Source organism: Crocodylus porosus, unplaced genomic scaffold, assembly GCF_001723895.1.
Source record: "Crocodylus porosus isolate Cpor-Errol unplaced genomic scaffold, CroPor_comp1, whole genome shotgun sequence".
NCBI lineage: Eukaryota > Metazoa > Chordata > Crocodylia > Crocodylidae > Crocodylus > Crocodylus porosus.
The window spans coordinates 18,755,328-18,782,621 of record NW_017728915.1 but is presented as its reverse complement, the minus strand read 5'-3'; the positions used below and the strand labels follow the sequence as shown (position 1 = coordinate 18,782,621).

At 42.0% G+C, this 27,294-nt stretch overlaps 1 protein-coding gene across 6 annotated transcripts in view; it reads right to left on the bottom strand.

The window, feature by feature from the left end:
• The window catches only part of NETO2 (neuropilin and tolloid like 2), a 49,015-nt gene extending 21,721 nt beyond the window's left edge, over window positions 1-27,294 (bottom strand). For 2 of the 6 annotated variants that reach the window (XM_019535777.1, XM_019535780.1), the window contains exons 1-5: window positions 14,759-14,973; window positions 12,019-12,159; window positions 10,035-10,283; window positions 6,819-6,863; window positions 6,602-6,729 (exon numbers count right to left, since the gene is read on the bottom strand). In XM_019535777.1, coding sequence (XP_019391322.1) covers window positions 6,602-6,729; window positions 6,819-6,863; window positions 10,035-10,283; window positions 12,019-12,159; window positions 14,759-14,888 — 693 coding nt within the window. In that variant the 5' untranslated portion in view covers window positions 14,889-14,973. Of the gene's footprint in view, window positions 1-6,601; window positions 6,730-6,818; window positions 6,864-10,034; window positions 10,284-12,018; window positions 12,160-14,758; window positions 14,974-21,753; window positions 22,986-27,136 lie in introns of those variants that run through there. The other 4 variants (XM_019535782.1, XM_019535779.1, XM_019535778.1 and 1 more) reach the window with 4 other exon arrangements.

Here is a 27,294-nt window from a genome sequence, read left to right as displayed (position 1 = left end):
GGGCGCACGCTCCTGGATCTGCGCACAGGATGCGTGCAGGCTGCCACTGTAGGCTGGGGCCAGCGATGACACTGGGCTCTTCCAGGCGCTCAGCAGCCTGCTCTTGCTGCAGCTTGCTGCCATTGCAGGCTGGAGCCAGTGGCAGCACTGAGCTCTTTCCAGTTCTTGGGGCAGGGGGCAGCCTGCTCTCGTCCCACACACAGATGTGGGGGTATGTGCCCCCTGGGAGGGGTGCAGGCTGGGGGGGCTATGCCAGGTTCTTCCCACAGTGTGTGTGCCCCTGGATCTGTGCATGGGACAAGAGCAAGCTGCCACCTGCCCTGCGTGCCGGGAAGAGCCCAGCGCCACCACTGGCCCCAGCCTGCAGGGAATGGGGCTGTGGTCTCCTAAGTGCCCCATTGGTGGGGCGTGCAGCTCCCAGGGCCCAGGACAGGGCCGAAGCTAGAGTCACCAGAGTGCAGCTCAGACCCGCCTGCCCCAGGAGCGATTCCCATGGCCCATCCTGACCCGCTCCGCCTGGGGTCTGAGCCAGGAGCTTCAGCCACCCTCTTCTGGCCCCTGCATAGCCACTGCCACCCCCAGCCCCCAACTCCGCATGCAGCCGCCACCACCATCACCCCGTGTCCAGCCAGACACCTGTGCCTCAGCTAACCAGCACAGTGGCACTTTTAGCTTACCGGCACCACCAGTTTTTCCGTTCAAATCTCTGTTAACTGGCATGAGTCAGGAATGGGCCATTCCCCACTTATGCCAGTTAACAGGGATTTGAATTGAAAAAGGGGTGTAAATCAGTAAAAACCAAATGATGTGAAAAATAAAAAATAAAATCAGGGAATTTATCAATTTAAAACAACAACAACAACAACAACAACAACATCAGTAAAACCCAAGAATGGAGGAGTGGTATAGATATGTGCAATCACAAACTTATTTTTAGAAGTTGGGGGAAGAGCTTTCGTGTACAAATTTCTAAACCTTATGAAGAAGAATATTTAAAAATGATCAAAGGAATCTATTCAGAAAGGTCTTAAAGTAAAAAACAAGGGAATTAACACCTTTAGACTCAGCATGGAGGCTGCTTAATGAACCACAGAATTAGAGGATGCCAGCAACCTGAACAAGGAACAAAAGCAGAAAGGCAAGAAATAAGTATGTGATAAGTGGTGAGATTTAAAGAGATGTACAAGTGGGTATCCTTCAGAAACTGAAAACCTAACCAAAGCAAAGACAAGAGAAAGAAGTCCCACATGTAGCAAGAAAATTAGGATGACAAAGGTAAAACCTGAAGAAATACCAAAAATGTAAGTTATTGCTCCGAGGCAGAAATCTTGGGAGAAAATCTAGGTTTGTTGGACTTCCAAGGATTAAAGGAAACAAGGAGATTTCTGGGCATGAGCCAACCCAGTGATGAGAGCTGGGTTAGGAAGAATTGTCACAGAATCACAGGAGTAGGGTCGGAAGGGACCTTATAGATCTTCAAATCCGACCCCCTGCCAGGGCAGGAGAAAAAAAACTGGGCTCAAATGATCCCAGCTAGGGAGGCATCAAGCCTCCTCTTAAAGACCCCCAGGGTAGGAGCCAGCACCACTTCCCTTGGAAGTTGGTTCCAGATCCTAGCCACCCTAACTGTGAAGTAGTTCTTACAGATGTCTAATCTAAACCTACTCTCCAACAACTTGTGGCCATTATTCCTTGTTATGCCAGGGGGCGCTAGGGGAAACAAGGTCTCTCCCAAACCCTTCTGGTCCCCCCTAGTGAGTTTACAGACGGTGACCAGGTCCCCCCTCAGCCTTCTCTTGTGAAGGCTGAACAGGTTCAGGTCCCGCAGTCTCTCACTGTAGGGTCTGCCCTGTAGTCCCCGGATCATGCGGGTGGCCCTCCTCTGGACCCTCTCAATGTTGTCCACATCCCTCCTGAAGTGGGGTGCACAGAACTGGACACAGTACTCCAGCTGTGGCCTGACCAGTGTGGCAGAGAGGGAGGATCACCTCCTTGTCCCTGCTAGAGATGCACTTGTAGATGCACGACAAGGTGCTGTTAGCCCTTCCAACTGTGACCTTGCATTGCCGGCCCATGTTCATCTTGGAGTCAATAATGACTCCAAGATCCCTTTCTGCCTCCATGCTCTCAAGAAGGGAGTTTCCCGTCCTATAAGTGTGCTGCTGGTTTCTACTGCCCAAGTGCAGCAACCTGTACTTGTCAGTGTTGAAGCGCATCCTGTTTTTGCTAGCCCACCCCTGTAACCTACCCAAGTCTTGCTGCAATCTTTCCCTCCCTACTAGTGTTATATGTGGATAGGCTATTCTAGAACCTCCTGTTGTAAAATGCTTGCCTTTTTTTCTCTGTTGTCTGGCACTGGCTACTGTAAGAGACAGGTTATTAGATTACAGCACTTCTAGTGTTTCTATTAAATGCGTTTGACATGACTAAGTACAAAAGATCAAATTTCCACGTCTTTTTCATTTCCACATGTGATGTCAGTGACTAATTTTAGTGATGGGATTTCAAAGGTACCCATGAAACTGGTGTTCCTAAGACACTCATGCTTCTGAAAACACCTTTCAACTTGGAGGATTACCTACTAATTTCTCCATTATTATGACATGGAAAAGAAATCAGTTCCTTGCGTCTTCAGTTTGTGACAAGCAGATCACGTCCAGGTGGGCCTTGAATGCATTGGTATTGAGAGCAGTTGATCATTATTTATTTCAGTATTTGACAGAGTAAAAAGAAATGCTAGAGATTCTTCTTGAGTATGGTAAAACCCCCATTGATGAGACAGAGAGACCTCCTCCTTTCTTTCCTCATATTTGGTCCAAATGATTATCAAGGACTTTTCAGCTTCCCTTTGAAATATCCACTCAGAAAAAGGAGCAAACAAGGCTTATAAAAAAATGCAGTACATGGTTGGCTGTTCCTGCAACCCCAAAGGGGTGCAGTTGCACCCCACCTTTGATTTCTGGTCTACTCAAAGTTTAAAACTGCCTGACAGTGGCACCAGGATTTCTGTTTATGCAGGAATGAAGGAGTCAATTGACTTCAAGGCTCATTATATTTTACCTGATTCTTTCTAAACTCTTCATTCAATTGGTGTTAATGACCCTCTCTTCTTTTAATGGTCTTGATATTACACTAATCAAGCTATCCTTTCTGTTAGCTGCTCTTCTTAATGTAGGCTCCTATTTCACAGCCCTACAGGCTCTCTTAATTCTAGCTAAAAACATTATTTCAGGTGAAAATCAATTCAGGTGTGGAAATAATTTTCCATGAAGCATTGCATGCATTGTCAAGATGTTTTATCAATCTAAGAGAGATATATTTAGTTCTAATGACAACAGGACTAAAGAAACAACTTCTTTTGATTTAATTTTAGCTTAGTTTAATGCATCTTATACATAACATATGAAATAGCAAATGAATGCACATTTCAATAGTTCGTTTTTGCTTTGATCTTAAACTGAATAATATAATACATATATACTAATATGCTTCTGGCATATTAGTAAAGCTTCTAGTTCCTTTTTATCTGGAGAAAAATGTGTGATGATGATGTACCATACCATCTGCATCCCCCTTGCTGGCTCTGGGTTTAGGACCCAGACATCTTGGTCTGGGTGGGGGACCCACCCTCAGACCAACCACCATCTTTTCAATAATAGGCACACTTATTAATACACAATGATAACAGAAAAGAAACAATGCAAACAATCAAGCAATTATATATATCTACTAAATCGTGTCATCAGAGTCAAAGTACATGTGGCCAGGATGCAGTCTTCACTCAGACATTCAGAAAGGAGGAAGCCTTCTACACAAATTGGCCCATTGAAGGCAGGGAAGAGGGGATGCCTGGTGTAAATTACAGGTCAAGATTACCATTCTGGTACACTGCCCCCCGAGCAGCTGCATCCTCTTACAGTATTGAGCTAATGTTTTGCACAGGTTGCTGGTACCATACTTCTTTTCATCCTTTAAGTGCTATGGAAAAGTATAGTTTGTCCCATATTCTTTTTCCTGCCTTATCTTTAAGCATTACTTCTATCAGAAGCTTTTTGATTGTAATTTGCTGAACTCTGCTCACTGCTCAGTATTGCAAATTCTAGAGAAATATCTTGGTGAATGTATGTTTGTTTTCAGGTCCCATTGTCCTAATCCAGAGCACAATTTCTAAGAGAGCTAAGAACCTGTAACTTCCTTTGACTTCCCACTGAAATTAGTGGGAGCTGCAGGTGCTAGCATTTGGCCTCAAATGTGCAATTCTCTGGCAACTGTTCGTTAATTGACATTTTATTCCTGCTGTGGAATGACAGTGGAAGCTAAAACTTCAGTACTCTTAACTGAGCAGTTGGATCTGTGCTCTGTGTGCAAATCAAGGGCAGTTTTGCAAAAATGGTTTGAGAAAGCTGCATCAAGCCTCTGTGCCAGGCAAATTGAATTTGCAAGACTTTAGCTGCCCAGGGAGGTGGAAGAGAAGATAGTATTATGGACTTCTTCCTCTGAGTATACTGATTTAGCATATTCCAGCAAGATTCAGAATCTTTCAAGGCTGCTGTTAAAATTTCAATGATGCTAAAGATATTTTGTTAAAAAAAAATCCTATGGCTATTTTGCTGCAAAATCAAACAGATAAAATTTAAAATATCAGGCTTAAAAAAAATTCACAAAAAGACACCATACATGAGCCTGTACCATAGCAGGCCTAACTAGTTTTATTTTCATAACTTGCATTTTCAAATGAAGTTCCATATATGTAAAAACTCTCAATAATTTAGAAAGATAAGCTCATGTCAAGAGTGACTTGAGTATAGATGTTTCTTCCAGCCATGTTATAAAGTATATTAAAATACTTATTTGAAGTCTGGCAAGTGGAGGTTTGATGGCCCCAGTAGAGCCAGCGTGGCCAAGGCAGTATATCAAACAATCACTAATATGGTTACGGTTGGCTAGGCTGTGTCCCCTCTGTTGGGTAGGACTCTAAACAGGGCTTCACATAACCCCCCTTGGGGTTCTTCTTGAGAGTAGAGAAGACAGACAGACACGGAGGATACATCAGTGATTTCCTCTTTCAGAGGAAATGCTGTGTGGTGATAAGACCCCAACGCTACTTCCAGCCTTGATTGCTTCTTTCGCTCTGGGAACTTCTCTGAAGATGAGGTAGCTTTCTTTTGTATATATTTCAGCAACTGCTGGGCTCAGAAATATTTTTTATATATCTTAGCAACTGCTGGGCTCAGAGATGGAGACTGAGAGACTCAGCACCCAAGTTGCCACAGGTCTGATTAAGAAATTAGAATCTCTGTCCTTGGAAGAATTATATTTCATGTCTTTATGGGCTTTTCAGCTTTGAAGCCATTTGTACCAAGTTTGGTCCCCATCTTGCTTGTGACTCTTCATTCCCTCTGTGTGTGGGTACTTTGCTGGCATGACTAATGCACATGCCATAGTTGGTGCCAAGGTTACTGATGTCAGTGCTGCCTATGCCAGTGACTTTATTGATGAGGTGGTCAGTTTTAAGTAGCTGGTTCTGGCTTAGTCACCATTCTCTTTGCCTTCTTTCATCACCTGATTTCAAGGTTTGATGTATGCCTGGCAGCACTCCCTCATCAACTAATTTTCCAGGCACTATCTGGTAGTGACAGTCACATCTGTATTCAAAGCAGCTTGTTCGGGAGATGTGGCTTGAACCAAGCGTCTCTTGATTTGCAAGTTCTAGCAAAAGAGAACCTGCACAAAACTCTTCACTAAAAATGCAGCTGTGCCCGTTCTTACTGGGAACCAGTCCATTTTTATAAGAGTCTTTGCAGTGAGCAGGAGGTCTTCCAGGAATCCATTTCGCTGTCTTGAGTGGTTTGAGGGAAGTCACTGGGTGCCTCACCTGGGAGCATGGGACAGCAGGTGGCCCCAGTGTATGCCACTATTCAAAATAATCTGGTTTCACATAACTAGTGGGCAGACAGAGAGTGGGATCCACAGACACAGATGGCAGGCAACACCACTAGAGTATGCAGTAGATATATATGTCACTTACATCAGCATAAGCAGTAATCTAATAAGTGAGTATACAAACTGTATGCTATGAATAGGACCCAGTTCAGACAGCAGAATATGCTATTGTATTGATGGCTGATTAACAGGGCCTGATGCTCCTTTCTCTGAATCCAATAGGAAAACTCCAGTTGTTTTCAAGGCAAGTAGAACTGAACTCAGTGTTGTTTTATAAAGAGGTAGATGTCAATATTTAGCCAGCTAACAATCAGACGTTGCCCATAAATCAGATAATAAACATTCTAAAGCTGGTAATGTTTCCTGTGTTTTGCCTATGAAATCTGAGACCAAGCTGAATTCCCTTTAAATATTTGGCCCATAAAGTTTTCAAGTGACTAGACATACCAATTTTCAGGTCACAGAAAGGTAGCTGTGTTGCTCTGGATCTGCAGTTAAATTTAATTTCAGAAATAAGCATCTATCTTGATTTCCTCAGCTACCAATAGCTAATTTATTTCAATGAAAAGAGGCATTATGTAAATCATTGCTAATGACCATTTCCTATTACTAATGAGCTGGAAGCCCATTATATGCTGAATGATACAAATGGACCTACCTTAGCATTCGGAGTGGCCTTAATTGTCCATATGCAGTCAACTGCTTGGCCAGGTTTTGTTTTTTCTTCTTGTTCTACTTGACTGGAACGTACTATTCCATCAGCTCCTGAGAGCTCGAATTGGCAGTCTATAGAGAATATACAACTTGCTGTCAAATGCAATGCAAGACCAATTCAGAATTTCATGTACAAAGAAATTGGAACTTTAATACTACACCTGGAATGGGATTTAAAATACCTCCTAGGTAAGTGAAGTCCGGATCTGTAATGGGGGGGGAAAAAAAAATAAAAAAATAAATCCCTGGTGCTTGTACAGTTTGAGTCATTTCAAAGTTATAATCTAGACACAACGTTTTCAGTTTTTTATCCCCATGTTATTTTGCAATCTGGTCTAAAATCACTGGTGAATTTGTGCACCTGTGTTGTTTTGCACTAAAACTTGCAGGGCTTTGGAAAGGCATTGTCTATGTATGTAGATTTCAAGATCAAAGGCTGGATGGCTAACTTTATACAATTTAAATTGGAAGAAGCTTACAAGTGCAATGGGATCCCAGGGTGTGGCAACCAATGCCTTATGGAGCCTTCATATCTGGCCTGCAGAGCTGGAGGGCTTTGGAGATGGGGAGCTTCACCTGCATCATGCCACACTGTGGCTATGTGGCAGGGAAAAGCAGAAACTAGGTCCTAACACAGGCCTGTCATTTTGACCCATTGCAGGAAAACATTCCTGACTGTTCTGATTTAACAATGCAACAGGAATTTGAAATAGCTAAAGCACTCAGGAATAGATCACAAAAGCCAAGAAAGCACCAAGGACCAGATATTGCCTTTGATACGCATGCGCCTCCCACTAAGGTTGGCCACAGATATGCCTGTAAGAACAGAATGAAGCCCTAATTGTCTCTAAACTTATCATGCGTATGCATGTCTGAACGTGGTCCTGCTAATGAGCGAGGGATAGAAACACCTCCGTGCTGGTTGTGGACTTCAGTGGAACCACAGTTTGGCCCAAAATGAGCCTGGGTCCAACACCTATAATTTCAAAGGCAGATCAGAGCCTAACAGGTGAACTTTGTAAGGTACATGTCCATGTCTTTTCCAGGCAAAATGCCACATTTTTGCAGGTCACTATGCTGCTATGCTAGCAGCTTCACCAAATACATAAATAAATGCTGCTCAGACAGACATTCCAATCTGTACAATCTAAGGCTACATGCCCATTTTGTACCAACGCCTGATCTTACTGACCACAAACACCAGAGTTTGGCTTTTTCTGTGGGCTCTTTAAATATTTTTCTATAGAAGGGATTTGCTGTGACACCAAAAAAACCAAGCTGACTTAAATACTCAGTATGGTTCAGAACATTCCATCCTTAATTCTCCTTATTTTAGCTTTATTTTGTCAACTCTATGGTTGCTGCATGGCAATTTCTGGAAGATAGATTTCAGCCTCTTTCTGGCTCTCCTTTTCCTTGAGGTTTAATAGTTTAGGGTTATAAGAGTTTCTCATGTTTTTCTCATTTTTACTAGTCCTGCAAAAGTATTTTAAACACACCTTATGCAAATATTTTGCTTTCATTCATATCTATAGCTGCTCTTTCACAGCTGCTCAAGTCCACCTTGAAAAAAAATATAGATATTAAATCATCTCCCATACAAACTCCAGTCTTGCAAGAACTAAGCATTAATTAAACTACTTTGGAGACAGGCTTAGCAAAATACTTCTAGATAAAGTACCCTAGGGTAACATTTTAGCGCATTTCATATTATTCTCAGAAGGTCAGTGATCTGTGCTAATCAGAACAGCTTGTGGGACTAACTCACTAGCAAGGTGCAAACATGGCTCTGTTAGCACTGTGTGGTGATATACAATAAATGTGTAGTATTTCCATACACTTCTGGAGCTAGAGAGTATATCTAGAAAAGAGGGACATAAAGCAGTTACACCCTTGTATACATTTGTGATAGCAATTATAGTTGTAGTATTAGTAGTAGTAATTATAGTTGACTATTGCCTTTTGCCCCATGATCCTAAAGTGCTGATACATATGTATAGTATCTATGAAATGTAGGCATCTGGTACTGAACATGCTGCACAAGGACACAGGGTCAAATTCTGTCCTTTACAAAGAGCTTGAGGAATATATGCAGGTGGGTTGCTTTTTCTTTTTCCTTTAAAGCTTGCAGCCAAAAGGCTTTCCCTCCCTTCATTCCTATCTTGTAAACTGCACAAGACTCAGTTGGTCTCAGCAGGACAAAGGCCGAGTCAACACTTTTAAAAATGTAATTCAGGGGAGCATTTAAAATGTAGTTCAGGGGAGCCTAATGACAAACACCTCCCCCCCTCCCCCCGGCCAATGCTGAGACCATTAAGCCATTTCCTCCAGCTTTGAAGGTCTGAGACTATTTCCTACTTGATACATTTAGAATCAGATACTGGCTACCTCTAGGTTGGAGTACTTGATTAGGCTTACTTAGGTTTTTGCAATCACATCATGCAGATCCAGATGACAGGCTTTTGAGAAAAAAAAACTGGCTAATCTACATTAACTTATCAGCACTATTGGAGCTGCACTGTTTCTATAACAACCATGGGAGAAGTCCCTAAACCTTTGATATGAGACAGATCCACCGACCCTTCTTTACCAAAAACTTAAGGACCTGTATTTCATCAACTATTTAGTAGGCCTGTGTGAAGTGAAAAGTACTTGCTTTGGATTTGGCCGATTCAGAGGGACAGTGATTTGATTTGGTGATTTGAATCACTGTCTTGATTTGATTCCGGCCGAATCTTTTCCAAATCAATTCATATGCTTCCAGTTTGATTCAGAGCTTTTAACTGGTCTCCCAATTCGATTTGGATTTGGAGATTCAGCTGCTGAATTGGGCCAAATCTCCTCTGAATCGAATTGGCTACCGAAGCTCTGTACAACAGCCCTACTATTTAGTTGCCTGAATGGTAACAAAAAAAGGAAACTATATTGTTAAAACAGGGCTGAGTTATTTTTTTACCTCCATATTGGCAGATCTTGTTCATATATCTTCACTAACAGTAAAATATAGCTCTAGACTGAACTCATTAGCCAGATCTACAGTAACAATGGGAGAAGATGGCATTGTGTTCTAACAGCAGTTGAAGGTATTTAGTTTTAAGTGAGGCAGAAGGCTTGAATTTGAGAGGATGATCAGAGATGCATCTGAAGAGGTGAGCTCTTGCTCAAAGAAGATTATGCATCTCTGCTTCTCAGTTAGTCTAAGGTGCATATCTGCCTTGCCTTCTGTCTCACAGGTTTTTCAGCTTCTTGCAGGGCTGCATCCTAATTGATTGCAAAGTGATCATACTAAACTTAGATACTGTAGGTTGCACTATAATTTGTCATTATTTCTGTCAGAACTTCAGTTAGACCAAGTAAGACGATACTTAGGTTTTCACCTGGAATAAAGGAGTATTTTGCTTGAAATCCCTTTCCTTCTAGTTCCTCATCTGAAGTAAACTTGATCCACATAAACCTCCCTGTTGATCTAATTAGTGCAGGACTTTTCAGACCACAATATCGATCGATGAGGGGGGAGAAACCAAAAGGTCCATCTCGAACCTCCAGGTGATCAAATCGACATTCAAACGAGGGTTCTATATAATAAGGTTCATCAAAGGTCAACTCAATTCTTTGGCGTGGAGCAGCTACAACACAAAAATGTCAGCACAACATTAATTGAAGATCTATAACGCAGATAGTGGGAAGTGAAATAATGAAGAGACAAACCCCCGAAGTAGCAAGGTAAAAGCCAGAGGCACTTTGCACTTCTTAAAATAATGTATTTTAAGCCTGCTGCAGTAACTTAGACATGCTCTATAAATCAGAGTGACACAACCATATGGAAGTCATTGTTTAATCAGGTTTTTAAATTATGGCTTTATTATTTTCTACTTTTTTCTACTTTTCATTAAATATTCACAATTCAAAAGACCAAAACATGAAAATTATAGTTAAAATTACTGTGCATCATAGAGCAGGGGGTGGCAACCTACAGCCAGATCTGGGCCATGAAAAGGTTGCTTCAAGCCTGGGAAGGTCCAAGCCAGTATGAGGTGGCATGGATCTGTACTGAAATGACCGTTTCCTCCATAGCCCTCCCTTCTGATTTCTTGCATCTGTGCTTAACCCTGGAGCACATCTTTGCAGCAGAGGTAAGCACAGGTGGCTTGAGCTCTCCAGAAGGGTACAGTTTGTCAATCCCAGACAGAGCATAGCATTGCATGGAAAAAACATTTTTATTCTAGGAGCATAAGCCTGGAAGTGGGGTCTTGGACCTCCAAGTCCTGTTCCCTCTGTCAGCAGGCAATCATCAACCCAAGAAATCCCCATAGTCACCATTTCAAACCCACACAATGAGCTACAAGACACAATACCCAAAACACTTAAGAGCAACCTATAATATGCCAGGTAGAAAAGCAGGAGAGACAGGGGCACTGACAATGACCTGCTACTGAAAGGATGGGGAAGTAGTTTGTTAGAAGATACTCAGAAGTTGCTACAGAGGAAAACAACCCCCGCTCCCCATCTCTCCCACAGCTCCTGCCAATCTAAACTGGGGGAAAAATTCTTTCCTGACCCCAAGTTTGGCATTTGGTATGACTAAGCAGGGAAGTAAGAGCCTTTATCCAGGAATCTCTGAATTTTCAATAACATTATAAGTACTGCCTATTAAACTGTAAAAATCAAATCAATACCTTAAACTGCTTGGGGATACCACAGACAAGTCAGGGAGGAGAAGTCCAAAAGCAGAGGAGAAGAGAGTTAAGGAGGGAGAAGACAAAAGAGGCAGGGGGAAGGAGACTGGGACTGGCCCCGAGTCATTTCATGTTTTCTAGATAAAGTCTAATTTTTTTTTTTTAATGGAATCCAAATTTCTTCATATGCATGCAGCTGAATATGCCTCTCAAAAGCCTTGTGTGTACTGTTTAAGCTCTTTCAAAGATTCAATACACACCTATCATGCGTGTATACATTTTACATTCAAATATTCTAAGAAGTTTGATCCAAAGTCCACAAGAATCAGACTCCCATGGACTGGATCAGGCCCTAAGGCCTAGTGTAGGTATGTGTCAATATACAGGTTTGGCCTTGGCACTCACTTTCATGAACTGGCTTTATGCAACTACTGTTCAGTGGTTTAATGTTCCTTGTTCTAGGAGTTTTTTTATCTCATACAGCTTGTTTAGATATAAAATTGTGGGTGCTGCATCCAGAAGTTTGAGTGTTTTCCTTGCCCAACCTAAAGTGAATTGAAGTAAGACTAGTACAGTCACAAGGGACTTTACTGACTGTAACAAAACATATATATTTTTAGCAGTTCAACTTTAATCACGTTCAACACCAAGAAATCAACACAATGAAAGAGAAAGAGTGAAATACCTTCTAAAATGTAGATACACTCCTGGTTTGGTGGATATATGTCAGGATAATTTGGGGAAGCAAAATGTCCTCCATTACTTGTCCTAACCCAGTTATCACATTGGGTGGGCGGAATGTGATTTACTCCAATATTTTGTCCACCTTAAAATAAAACAAAACACCAATATTCTGACCCCAGTACAAAAAAGTGACTTTGCAAACAAGCATCCATTGCTTCCTTTTCAGACACTGTTCTTGGTGTGATACATCCTGAAAAGACCACTGTTTTGGAGTATCAGGTCTTCAGAGTGACAGTTTAGGGTAGGTAGTAGGGCTGTGAGAAATAGCACCGTTTCATTTTGACTTGCATTTCACCATTTCAACAGGACAGTGTTTCAGTTAGAGTTTCGTTTAGTTTTGAAAGCACTGTTCCATTTTGTTTCATTGAAATTGTTTTGCTGTTTCGACGTTTCATCCATAGACTATAATGGGGAAGCACAAAACTGCCTATAGCTTTTTCATTCCTTGCCTGATTCTGATGAAACTTGCAGGGATGGTAGCCTCTTCTGAGACCATCAAGCCTGCCAGGTTTCAAGGAGATAGGTTCAGGGGTTTCTGGAAAACTGCACCTCAAGCTTCTGACCAGCAAAACTTGTGACGTGACTGTGTGTGTTAAGGTTCAGCTGTTTTTCCATCCCTCCCCGAGAGTACTGGGATGGGAAGGGACCTCAGCGAAGGATCACAGTCACTGGCCAGCTGCACAGTCAATATCAGAGCAGTCCTTTTCCCTGCTCTTCCCCCTCTTTAGTTTCTGTTTAGCTGCAAGCAAGCCCAGCTTAGAACCTCGAAATGTTTTGAAATGTTTTGAGTGCCCTCATTTAGTTCTGAGGCTGTTTTGAAGCCTTTTGTTTGGATTTGGCTGTTTTGAGCTTGAAACTAGTTGAAACAGCATCAAAACGAAACACCCAGCGAAATTCTGTGGAGCCCCCGTGGGTAGTATCCAGGGAACCTGAATTAAAGATTACAATCTAATTGCGCCCGTGCAAGTTTCCCAGTCAGATAGGGACTCTGAACTGGATGCAAGTGCCTTACCATGGTGTCAGGGATATAGGAATTAACAACCAGTCAAAATAATTATTATGTTATTCAGATGATAGGCAGAGTAATGTTAATTTCATATTGTTATTTGACCCAGTCTCAAAGAAAAACTGTTAAAACATAAGATCAGTAGGACAATGGAACAAGTTGCCTTGGGAAGTTGTGGAATCTATTTCAGCTGGAGGTTTTCAAGGAAGAGGCTGGACAGGCACCTGTCTGGGAAGGTTTAGGAACAGCAAAGCCTGCATCCATACATATTAGGTGAATTGGTTGATCTTTGAGGTTCATTGCAACCTAAATTTAGCTAAAATAATGGATTAAAATTTTGAAAAAGCAATGGGCTAAGTACATAAAAGAAGGAAAAGGATCAGAGCAAAATGTGGGAAGAAAGTTGAATAAAGAATGGGTCTTTGGGCACTGCCAACTCTTAAGAATCCCAGGAATACTAAAAAAGGTGCAGTTTCAGGCCTACAGAGGTCCTGCACTGAGGAAGAAAATAAGAAGTGTTTGAATACAGAGAAAGGAATGTAAGGGGTTAATAAATGGCTGTGCTCTGGAAGGATGAGCAGAATGGGATGTGGTCAGTAAGTGGTGGGAAGGGAGGTGTACAGGGGCTGGAGATAGACCATGGAGTAAAAAAGGTTGAGAATTCTTGCACTAGAAGTTTTAGATTTTTTTTTTTTTTTTTTTTACAATAGTCATTACTAAACATGGTACTATTCATTAGCTAAATAACAATAATTAGTAGGAATATTGTACTGCTCAGGGTCTCAACTAAGATCAAGGTCCCATTGTGTACCAACATTTAGAAAAATTTATCCCTGCCATTAGCTTATTTCAGATGACAAACGAGGGACCAGTCTGAATCAGGATAAGAGGAGCTATGCCATATAGCAAGGGACTTCCAGGCACACATTTCCCTACGTATGGAGAAAGGGAATGGGAATAGTGCCATCTCTGACATGCCAAACAACAGACATCCCTTTGTGGGGTTTGCAGGCTTGGAAGGAAGGAGGGCATAGGAAAATTCGTTTCTATTAAATCGTTCCTGGTCTCACAGTCTTAATGTACACAAGCAGTTTACCTTACTGACTGAAGAATTAGCCCTTGAGAGAAGTTTCATGATGATAAAAGTTTTCTGGGTGTCTCTAGTAGCTTCTTCCAAGATGCACTAGATCCTTGAGCTCTAGGTTCTGAGCGTGTACAATGTTCTTGTGCAGAAAATATTAAAGGAAATTTTGTCAACTACTTCTCCCCCCTTTTGAAACCATTTGCTGCCTTCCCCACCTCCTGAATGGAGATTAGCCCATAAATTTTTGTAACAGAGACATAGGAAGCATGTGGAGAAGCATGCTGTCAGATATAGAAAACAAAGGATTCCACGGGGGTTTGTTCCACCTAGAAGGGACAAACCAATCTGGAATGCAAAAAGGCTTTGTTATGTTGCCATTTACTTCTTGTCTTTAATCTGGTAGTTTTGTTAATTTGGATCAAGATAAGGGAAGAATAGGGGGAAAAGTCCAAGGTAAATGTTAATAACTGAACTGCTGCCAGTGCAAGTAGAATATTTTAGCAGAACTGTTTTTTATCTGCTTAGCTTATTTTAAATGACAAAACTGTTACTTTTCTTTAAAAGAACGTCAGCATGCCAGTGGTATTGTACCTTGCGTCTTCTGTGCCACGGCAATCCCTTCCACAACGAGCATTGTTATTAACAACACTGGTGAAAGAAACAGAAGAGAAAATATCAGTAATACAACAAAAACCAGAGCCCCCTTTCTTGTAGTCCTCATTCAAGGCGAGCTCCTCGCATGGCTCCAAAACAGAACAGTAAAAATACTCAAGAATTAAAACTAAAATGATTTAAGTTCTTGAGAAACTTAACGTTTATAAGCACTATTGGAATTAAAGTCCTGATGACTGAAGTTCTCCATTGTTTCCTGAAGTACACAGTCCACCGCTAGGTGGACTGCTTACCTTTGCTGCCTTGCCAGTGTATTTCAGTACTTGAGCTAGAGATTAACTCTAACAAGAAGGTAATACAGCCTCCATATTTCAAACCTCATCTCTCCGTTGAGACGTTCAATAAGTACATTAATTTTAGTAGCACATTGGCGAGTTCTCTAGGAATTTGAATAAGATCATCCAATTGTGCACTGGGTTTTACTATAGAATTGTACAGTTACAGTGGAATGATTTTAAATTTGTAATAGTGAGCATATACATGCCTGCTCTCCTAGTTACTATAATTTAGTTTAACATGTCCACTTATTTTTCCCTCCAACCACTGTAATACCAGTGTATTGGGGATACATCTGTCACAGGATGCTGAAGGAAGTGGTTATAACAGCAGTGACCGATTACCAAGCAAAAGGGCTTGACTTTTTTTTTTTTTTTTTTTTTTTAAATGGAAAAGCTCTATAAATTTGGAGATATTTCATAAAATTAAATAGCATCTTCCTTGCATGACATCATTATTTTCTCAAAACAAGAAAAGCCTTCGTATTGTTGAATTGCACCATTATATAAGAAAAGTCCTGTGTTTCTACAATTACAAGATTGCAGTAGCTCACAAAAGGAAATTCAAACTACAGGGTATGCTGCACAATCTGGTCACCAAAGGGATTGTAAGAGCACTGTGGGACTACCCTGGGAAGACTTACTGCAATGATACAGCCACAAGGGCAGCAATTTCTGTCTAAACCATCTGTGTAATGGTACAGAATAAGATGACGCAGGATCTAGCAGTGGAGAGCCTGTTTTGAGCAGGTGCAAGTGCTAGGATTCTGGCAACCACTGTGCACCATTCCAAAGCACTCATATATGCCACTGAGTTGTCTTCCTAGTATGGCAGATGCTTGCAAATGTCAGCGTTTTCTAAATATGACCTGCCTAATGAACATTTTTATATAGTCCTGATAACTGATTCTGAGGATGATGCAATTCAAATTGCTCATCTGTAGGCTTCAACTTTTCCTGTGCATTGAGCTGCAACCTGAGCATTAACAGCACCCATGGAGAAAATGATTATTTTCACCACTTTTCACTGCAAGCCTGACTGGGGTTAAGGCTCCGGTCCTCCACACAGTGTTACCTCTTAGAGGCTGGAGAATCAGGATGACTGAGGAGGAATATTCCCAAACACATTTCAAATCCCAAGAATTATAGCTAAAACAAAACATCTTTTAAAAAGTGTCTGGGGTAGAGAGGGAATCCTGCCTCTTTTCCAAAGCCAGATTATAGTTCAGGCTGGCAGGGCACAGTTCACTGTTGTAAAGCAGGGATTTCAACAGGCATTCTCCATGTCAGCACTTACAGGTTCAGGAGCTCTTCTCTTATTCCCCCTGCAGTGCTTTGCAAGGCTGCCAGTTACAGCCTTTGAGCCTTTCTAAGTGGGCAGGATTGGGCTTGCATATCCTGGCAGGCAAGCTATATAAGCATCCTAGTTTGTCTTCATAGCACCTTACTGTATGCTATGCTCCCCACAGCATCACTACAATCTTCCAGTTGTTTTCACAATATGCATCTCTACTATCCCTTTTCATTTCCAGCCCATTGACATTACTTCCATAAAGTTACCTGCTTTTCCACACAGACAATTGTTTTCTTAAGTTGGTTCATTAATGTGCATGGCCTTTGTATTCCAAACTGAGTTATGGATCTTTCAAACAAGGGTAACACTCCTAGAGGCATCTCTGCTTTCCCTGGGTTAACTGTCAGACAGTAGATCAGACTCAGCAAGAGCCTTGAAATCCCCACATGTATAATAATTGCAGATTTTCATTAATGCTAATCTATAGCAAATATGATTTTCCCAACAGATGGTATCCTATCTGTTACAGAAGGTAAAAACCCCTTGATTATTACTAACTTGCCCTGGGCTTGGGAAGACCTCAGAGAGAAAAAAGGGTCCAGTGACTTTATAAGTCTCCGGAGCCAGGCTGTTCTACTAGTTAATCATTGCCAAAACAAGAGCATATATTGACATACAATCAGTATCTTAATGTTTACAATTGTTGATGCAGTGGCATTTTTACTGTTATGAATTCATTTTTTTTTTTTTTAAGATTGTGGTCTTTTTTAAATATCTCTTTAAACTTACAAAAGTCAAGGATCTGTGCACATATTCATAGAGAAACTAATCATAATGCATGTTTTGTTCCCATGGTTGATCTAAAGAAAAAGTTCATTATGTTACCAGTTTTTCCTATAAGGAAGCTTTATCACTGCTGTAAAATTATCTTGATTTTTCTCCATTCTGCTCCATTGGCAAGTGGAGCAAGAAGCTTAAGGTGGCTTTTATATCTGAATCGAGTGCAGTTGCACAATTGCACGTAAATAATGTATCAATACATTATGCCATGGGTTTGCATCTTCCTTAAGATGCTGCAGCATGTCTGACCTCTGCTCCGTAACAATGAAGCAGCCTCAAAGAAATCAAATTACACCGGCTTTCATAGCTTTGTACTGCTTTCTATAGTACAAAATTGGAGAGATCTTAAACGGAATGGATCATTTTTAATTATACAAATACAGAGATTGTTCATGCAGGTAACAATTTTAGACGGCCAGTCACCTCCAAATGACAATATATTCACCTCTTTTTAGTAGAGATACCTACCAGGGCTGTCATCTTTTTAACGTATTTTTTCCCTCCCAATTAAAAAAACCCAACTCGGTAGGTGTCAATATTTATTCCAACGTTACTGCTCACTAGCTTTTCAAATAGAGACAAAGCCATGCTATATTTCAGTAACAGTATCCAGCGATTTCCATTCTTGAAATGATGCAGCCACAGAAACAAATGTCCTAGAGGATTTTCAAAAATCTGATTGGCTTTTACTAAAATGCATGCTGATACTAAAAATAGTTGAGAGGTGTGTGTGGTGCGTGTATAAATGCAGCAGAACAGCCTGCAATTCCTACAGAACAGCACAGACAAATAGCAGATAAGCAGGCAATTACAGCAGATAAATGGTTTACATACTTGTCTACTTTTACTGTAGGGCTATATTCTTCCTCCCATTCACTTTATCTCCCCCTCCCTTTCTTCTTTCTCATTTTCCACTTCTTTAGTCTTCTTCCCCCTTTTCCTTTTGTCTGTTGCTTATCCGTGGGCTAGCTCTCTAATGCTCATCCAAGAGTCTTTGGAGATCCCATCTGAAGCAGCCCTGCTTCTAAATGTTGAAAAGAGATCCTTTTGCTGTTCCCTTTGCTCCTGGTAGCAAGGCAATAATAATGGGATAAAGAGTCTTGCATGAAAACACATCTGCAGCTGGGGTGACTGTACTCTCAACAGCAGTGATTCTCAGCTGGGGATCTGTGAGATCCTTGTATGGGTGCTGTGGGTTGCGATCTAATATTAGCACTGTTAGGTGTGCAAACACCTAAGCATGATTCAAAAGTATAACCCCAGAGATTTCAAAAAGGAATCCTGAGTGTCAAAAACATTCTTGCCTTTGCACACAGTCTGAAAATGTAGTACACAAACATGTCCTGAAGGCCCACTGTCTTCTGACATAATCTTGTTAGACTTGAGACATGGATCAGGAGATCTAGAGAAAAGTCAGGCTGCTTGAGGCAGTTAATCCTCCTCAAATATCCCAGTGTAATGTTTAGGAGCACAGAGGTACCACTCAGAGGAGACAAAAGTGTCTAAAAATACCACCTGAATGTGGGCAGGGCATTTGGGAGAATATGACCATCCTAATCTGTGTTAAATTTTTTTTTTAGCTAAAGGCCTGGCACAGGTCCTAGGGTTTGGGGTTATTTCTGGTGGGAGGAAGCGTTGTGGGATATGTACTGGAGGAGGCTGAGGTGTGAGAAGCTCTGCAGACTTGGTCAGTAAGATTCATGAAGCAACTGAGACAACAGCCCTGGGTGCCCACGGACCCCCTGAAACAAGCCAAAAGAAGCTTCCAGTCAGCTGCGGGCTGGCTGCACCGTCACCACAGGCACCCAGAAGCGGTTGCTTCCCCAGGGGCCAGCCTGCCCTGTTATATCTCTGTGCTGCATGTTTTGGAAAACCCAGATGGAGCTGCAGGAAACCAGCTGCCTCAAAGTCACTGCACCAGCCAAAGGTAAAGACTAGGGATTAATTCAGTCTTTGTGGATCTGAGTTCTGTGATTGTGGACCTTGCATGTTCTACACTAACTTTCACATCTCCACTCCTCATTCAAGGGGAGGAGATCAAGCTTAAGAGAGAATCTGTGAGTTTCTGCCTCATTAAAAAAAAAGACAAGAAACAAAATACCTTCCCTTCCCCATATCTGCATACAACAATTCCGCTGATAGAGTCCACAAAAAGCTTTAATATTCTTCAGGTTTGAAAGTACCACATTATACTCCAAGCCATGACTGCTACTCAGTGGGTGTGTCTACACGTGTCACTATGGTGACATCGTTACTGTGCTGTGATTTAGTACAGGCAGTCCTCGACTTACAATGTTTCGCACTTACGACCTCTATAAATTGACACCCTGTTTCAACTTTATGATGTCCATTTCAACTTACAACACTTGATCTGATGCAACACCACACAAGTGAACAAGTTTGCTATGTTGCTTATCTCCCTGGAGACATCTGTTCAAACTTCCTTGGATGCTTTCTTTAAGAAAGTAGACAAGACTCCAGGAAAACCTGCAGCCCAGACTCCTGAGAAGACTCCAGTCAAGAACCCTTCAAAAAGTCCAGCAAAATCACCTCAAAGAAGTCCTTCCAAATCAACACGATTGCTATTTACGATATACATATATTAATGTAGCTATATTACTCATCTATAATCGATCGAGTACAAAATTCTGGGGTATTTTTGGTGAAAATAGGGTATCAGGCTTTGGTTCAGGAACCAATCCCCCATTTACAACATTGTTTCTTATAAGAAAATTGGTTCTGAGTTATGTTTTGACTTAAGACGTGGTGTTCAGGAATCAATTGTCGTAAGTCCAAGGACTGCCTGTACTTCCCTTTGGGAGTACTAAATCATGGCACCGTAACGGCCCGTACTGCGCCGTGCACGCTGCGCGTGGTTATTTTTAGCAGTTACTTTGCCGTAAAAGCACACTATAACAGGGGAGCATGACGTACAGTGAAGTAGCTGCTGGACACATGTAAACCCCTGCAGATGCTACATCACTGTAGCGTGCTGTTATGGCAGCATAGCATCATCACATGTAGATGTGCCCTGTTAGCAGGCCTATGTTATGTTTTCAAAATATATGTGAAATTCAATGAAATGTATGTTATTTGGGGGAATTAAATGGTTTAGTTGCTGGGATTTCACAGCTGTTCTAGAAATTTGGTTAAAAACAGGAAAAATATAAAATACCATTAATTTACTGAAAAAGAGAGTTGTAATTACAAGTAACTACAAAAAAGCCCCTTGTCTTATATTCACCTACAAAGCAGAGGGGGAGCAGGTGGTTGCTGCAGCCGTGACACTTGCCCTTAACCTAAGTCGGGGCCAAAGTCGGACCCACAGCAGCCTCCTGCCTCCCTGCAGCTTTTGCCCTCCCCACCCACCTCTTCCCTCTTACTATCAGGCATGTGGCTGGTTGGCCAGGCAGGGGAGGAATTTCCATGTGCTCCAGCTCAGACCGGGCTCTCTCCCAGGCTCAGAGCACACGGACTCCTTACTCTGCTCGGCCCATCAGCAGTGCTCACACTGCTGCATAGTCAGGCAAGGGCTGGGTTTCCATGTGCTGTGCTTCTGGACAGAGCAGCCTGCACAGGGTTAACAGTCAAGGGGGTGGCGGGGAAGAGACAGAGACTGTGGGAAGTGTGGGGAGGAACAGAAGCTGTGTGGGAGCTGGGGGTGGGAGTGCGGGTAGGAAGGCTGCAAGGGGAAGAAGTGGGCAGGGCAGAGGGTAAGGGAGCCACTAGACTGCCCCCCACCCTGTCACTGCTTTCCCTGCAGTAGCACTGGGGGTAAGGGGAGGGATTCAAGACAACCCTGAAACACAGCAAAACCCTCATGAATCCGGCATTCTCAGAAATCTGGCACTGGAGTGGCTGCTCTGGGACCAGCTGCCGCTCCACACCCCCTCCCCACCCAGTGCTCCCCGGATGCAGAGGAGAAAGCTTGCATGCAGCGGCTGACACTGCCATTAACCACCCCGCACCACCGTGGCTGCTCCAGGACCACCTGTTGCTACCCCCACTTGGATTTAAAAAATTCAGCATTTTCAGATATCTGGCAGGTGCTTGGTCCCAAGCATGTGGACCATGAGGTTATACTGTATTTAGGATTCAATACCTGGAAAATTGTAACACAGTTTAATACTTTCCATATATAAAATCTAATTGTTGGAGGGTTAGTCTTATATTTGAGTAAATGCAGTAGCATGGAAAAAAATTCTTTCTACTTTTTGAAGAAATACTTAGACACTCATGTACATGATAGTCACGATCCTGTGGGTAAGATGCCAAGTACATCTTAATTCACTCTCACCTTGATAGAAGTACCAGGCACACAAATGGACACAATAATTGGCAACACACAGGTCATGAATGGTAAAGAACCCTGTTAGGTACGAACTCTAGTCCCCCTTGGGAATTAATGCTTTTTGCATCTACTGTACTTAACTTTAGCTACTAAGTTGTATTGTGAAACCTCCTGTTAATCATAACAGACTAAGAGTCAATGAGAGTACGTGTACCAATCGATTTGTTGTATATACTCATGTTAATTTCAGCTGTGATAGTACTGGCCTATCTGTGACTTGAGTTTGGGGTCTCAGAGTAGTTCACAGAGATCCAAAGTCTGGGTTGGGGTCAACTAGGGTGCTAGACCTATACAAATGACACAGTAAAGACTAGTTCTGGCAATCTAAACAGACAAGATAAAAAGTGAGGAAGGGACAAGAGATGCTTTGGGGAGGTCATCTCTCTTCCTTTCAGGAAGTGTGGCCAGTGCACAAAGTTTCCAGGGTCAGGCTGTGGATAGCTCATAAAAGAAGTGATCTGGAAGGTCCAGGACAGCGAGTTCCACTGCTGCTGGTTGCTGTCATTTAGTGATATGTGTTAGTAGTGCAAAGGAACGTCAGTCTGCAACTGTGGCTGCTTTGTCAGGCACCTAACTGTACTAGCCAGCAGGAAGACACAGCAGCTTACGAGCTCCTCTTTTGATTATACAGACTTTTGCGGTACACAGGATTTGAATTTCTCCCAATTCTTTGTGACCACCTCATCAGCATGTTTCAGGTGGCTGAATGAGAAGAAGGCAGAAGGCAAGCAGCATGGATGTCTGGCTAGAATTTACCCAATGGATGTTATTTTTCTAAGAGATGCATCTCTATATGACAGGCAAATGAATGATGGAATGCAGTAGCAGTAGTTTAGCAAGTGTGGATTAGGGGAAGGCAGGTTTTAGCTGGTTCATAAACAAGTCCTGTCCAGAATGTGCTAATCGGGTTGTCAACCACTTTTAAAATTTTGCTGTACACGAGCTCTGTAACAGAAGTGTGCTTCATCAGCCATAGCACCTTTCCAGCACCACATCTCTGCTGGAATGTAAAATGCCAACAGGATATTTGAATATACTCAGACACAGTCATGTTGTGAATCATTGCTTCCAGTATGACTCCTCTCTACGAATATCAAACAGGCAAGCCAAAGACCAGTTTTCTGTGGTTGAAGCAGGTTAGTTGGTTTCAAGGAGTAAACCTAGTTCTCCCTCACTCCTTTGCTTAAGGCAGTGGCAGATCACTCCATGACTGAATAGGCAGACTAATCCACATTCGAGAGTCATTTCCAGGTTTTCTCAAGAGGGTCGGCAAAATTTTCTGACTCCCTTTTCTCTAGGAAAAAACTGGCAGTTTCACAGTTGATCTAGGTCCCGTTTGCTCTTAATCCACCCCTGGGTACATCTACAAGCAGAGCTGCACAGCTTCTGCAGGGGAAGAAAACAAGAAAAATGTTCTGCTTCCAAGCAGGGGCTTTCCCTCCGACACGCACGTTTGTTTACTGGCTCTTCACGATGCCTGCGGCAAGAGGCTGCAGAGAAGGCTGCATCCACGCAAAGGGGGTGTGAGGGGTGCCTAGAAACTCCTTGCTAAAATTATGCCATGGAATTAAAAGAAAGATACCAGAACTGATCTGCTCTCCTTTGCTTATATTGCCTGTACATCTCTGCCGGAGTTGACTTTGTTGCTTGTTCTTGTCATACGAAAAACACTTCTGAAGAGCAACGTTTTGAATTTCAGAATAGAGGAGACTGTAACAAATTTTAAAGACATTTCTGACCTCTTCTGTTCATTTGTTGAAACTGTTTCTTTACTCTCAACATACCCAGCATGTTTTAAGGGAAAAGACATTTCCCACAAACTATCTGAATATATTTGTTTGTTAAACATTCTTGCCTCTTACCTTGTTTAGGAGAACCATTATGTCAAAATAGTAAAATGATTGCTTTTCCTAGTCCCTTACTTTTTCCTCCCTGCACCTCCCCCGGTTCTTGGGCCATGCAGGGAATTTTTCTGATAAGCAGTTTTAAAAGCATTGACAGCCCCTCCCTGCCATTCATCAGAGCAGAGATGCTTAATACAGGTCCCAATAAGAAACATCAGATAGAGGGAGGCAAAGAGTGGTCAAATAAATGAGGAACATGTTCACTGGCGAGCAGGGGGAAGGGATGGTGCAGGAAATCAGTTGCTGTTTTCTGTTGAAATTTTTCAACAAGGTGAAATGATGCTATTGGAGGTGGGTTCCCGATCTGGGAATGCAAGTAGCTGTTGATCAACTCCCAGCATGTGAGCAGCCTAATAGATACTTCAGGAGAGAGAAGCAAACTGGTGTAACCAGTCTGCTTCAGGGGAGCAACGAGGTCTGATCATCACAAGCTCTTAAGACACGAGGAATACAAATGCATAACAGCATGTTTTGGTCCAAGAAGACCAAATCCCTTCACTGCACTTGTAACTTTCCTAAATGGGATAATTTTGTAAATGAAATGTTTGGGACCATCTGCAATTTCAGGCACAATTACACAGTTCGCAATAAAAACTGCTCCTAACACCAGACTGCTCATCACTGACTTGAACTGTGCATTTGTGCTAGGTCCATTTACAGATAGATAAAAGCTGCAAATATACATTTTTTGTTTTTAAATCTTCCTATTAAGACTCTCCCCACAAAATACATTTGGGGGAAGAAAGATGAAGTAAATTGTAACTTTTTCATTATGATTATCTATTTCCCTAGTTCCTTTAGTCTTAATGCCATGTCATTCTCTGCTCTCATTTCAATTGTGCAAATGAACGTTCAGTATTGAAGTGTGTTTATACTAGTTTTCCCATACAATATTTAAGTGCCAATGTCACATATCCTGTTTTAGGAAAATTAGGAATTTATAAACCTTTTTCTTTTAAAGTTGAACTGCTTGGAATTCAACACACATTTACATTTTCTATGTCCGTAATTGTGTTAACAAAATGCACTCTACCAAGCACAAGATGGCACAGAATAGGGATGGCCAACCTGTGGCATAAGTGCCACAAGTGGCATGGGCAGCCTGTGTGTGGGGCATCTGGCAGACTGGGGAGGGGACAGAAAGCAGTGGCAGAAAGAGCAGTGAAGCAGAAAGCGGAACAGAAGATGAGGCAGGGAAAACAGGGCAAGAAGCAGAGCAGCAACTTGGTCAGAGAGAGGAAAGTTGAGCAGCAGATTAGGCAAGGGAAAGGGATTGGAGTGGCACTTGGGAGGGGTGAGGGGCTAATTTGTGGCATTCCTGCCAAAAAAGTTTGGCTTCCACTGGTATAAAACAATGCTATTTGGGTTGGGGAGGGGGGGGATGAGCACAAGCGTGTAGTTACACAACTCTCTCCTGCTTGATGCTCAACATGTTTGAATGCATTTGCTGAGGTTATAAATAGTTCCCGGCTTCAAGTTTTTTTCTCCTTTAGTTGTCTAAAGATGGGAATTTACTTTGGATTACAGCAGACAACAGATATAGACAGCTGTATTTTCTTTATTTGATTTCAGCTACATGGGTCTACTATAAGCTGTTCCACAATGGGCAAGTGAGGCTTCTAGCTTTGCAATGGAATAAAACCTTAATCCCTAATGCTTCCTATTTGTGAGAAATTAGCTGTCAAAACTCATGCCAAAATGCAAATAAGGGGCTGGGGAGAATGGCAGTATGTTAATCATCGTCATGTGATTTTAAGGTCCACATTCTTGCAACTTGCCAGATCTGGAAATAAATTCTGTACACTTCCAGTGCTACTGACTTTCCAGGGACAGAAGTATTTCATTTGGGCCCTGCTTTTTGTAAAGGCTCAGACCAGAAAATTTCCACTTATCCATCATTCAGATTGCCAGCATCATCTTAGCACTACTCCAGGCTTTAATTATAATTTATTTAATATCAGCCCACTTTTGCTTTTTTGTGTTGGTACTGGAGAATTCACTTTTGCGTGCCAGGTACAAGACAAGGAAATAAAACAACCCTTAATCTGCTACATTTCAGTGAAGACAAGATGCTCTGGAGGAGAGGGCTATATTTAGTTACATGTTCTAAAGCATGAAGGAAGCAGGACTTAGTAAGATGAGGCCTACTTTTCCCTCTTGAGAAATGCAAAAGAGCTGTAGCGTGTTGTTACAGAGCTTCTTCCTGTGTTTGTCAAGCTATGTTTTAATTCCAAGTGCTGCCTGCCAGTACATCAAAATGGCTTTTAAGATTTCATTGAGATATTGGGGGAAGGGGGAAGAAAGAAAGAGGGCAGGTACAGCACTCTCAGGAAAACCCCACTGAGAATTCTGGTAAACCAGGCTCCTCGGAGGTGCACGCACATCACCAGGGAAGCGGGTCAGATTGGCTGGGCTCCACTTTAGCAAAGCCTGCAGTGGTGTCGCAACCTCCGACCGTCCTGCTCTCCCAGTCACTGTCTGTCACTTGGGGGAGCTGAACGGGAGCAAATCAATTCTCGATGGCCCTAGCATACATAATGTGAGTCTTTACAGGTTTAACTTAGTATTATGGCAGTGGCAATAAAATCAGATTTAGGACTGACTGAAGTCAAACAGGTTTTTTGTTACTGATAATAGAAGATCTTATGGTAGCTCTAAGCAGTCAGACTCCAATTTAAAAGCGGATTACCCCCCAACTGAATATGATGGGCCCAATTCTGCCCTTGGCCGGATAATCCAAAAATATGTCCTCGCACCTGACAGTAAAATGCATGTGTACTTTGAGTGGTGATAAGTATTCTCAGTGTTAGTGAAATGAGAATCATTTGCCACAGTAATGTACTAAAATCTGGTGGCAGATGTATTTAAGCCAAATTTACCAATTTCAAGTACAAGGTAATAGTGGTTTTTTTTGTGTTTTTAAGATGGCAAACCCTATGACATTGCTTTGGCCATTACCAATGGAAGCAGATATCTTATGAAAGACTGCAAGCTCCTAAAATCCTTTCATAAATTGAATGCTAATTGGAGAACTATTCAAAAGTTTATTTTTAAAATGTAAATGGTGTGCCTATTTATAGGATCTCTATCATTCGATATTATTTGACAAGGTCTGACTCTATAGAGATTTCTAGTGGGGAGGATAAAGAGCGCTTTGATATTAAGTAATTATGGGTTATTTCTGGAATCCTGGTAAGTGGTATTTACGATTCTCAGCACTCACCGATACTTCTGGTTTTTGTGCAATTTATATGCTAACTAAGCACGTTCAAGTTGGACAACACATGAAATGTACATGAGACTCCTTTAAAAAAATCTTAACTTGAGCTACTGGAGACTCTAAAGTGAGGTTATAGAAAACGTGGAGACAGCCATGCGTTTACAAACAGAAACACCTTAAGCACATTTATTCTCACCAAGCACAATTAAGCTGGCAGATAGAGGAAGTAGTTCAAAAGCGCATATGCCAATTAGATTTTATGGACGTGGGTATATTAAAAAAAGGAGCTAGAAAGAAAAAATGGCTTTAGACGGAGTGAGCTTTTCCTATCTAGAAATGGGAGAATACTAATGCCATCATTCATGTCAGAAGAGATGTTTTCAGGTAAAAATGGCCAATGTAAACATATTTACTTCGCGTTGATCTCCCAAAGCCACCTGTAGCGCAGAAAATGCAGCCCTGCGGATGCGGGAGCACTGGGGGCTTCAAGCAGACTTTTCGGCAACTTTCAGACCCTGGGCGGACATCCCTCAACGGGGGAGTCTCCCCCGCGGTCTCTGCCTTGTGCTTC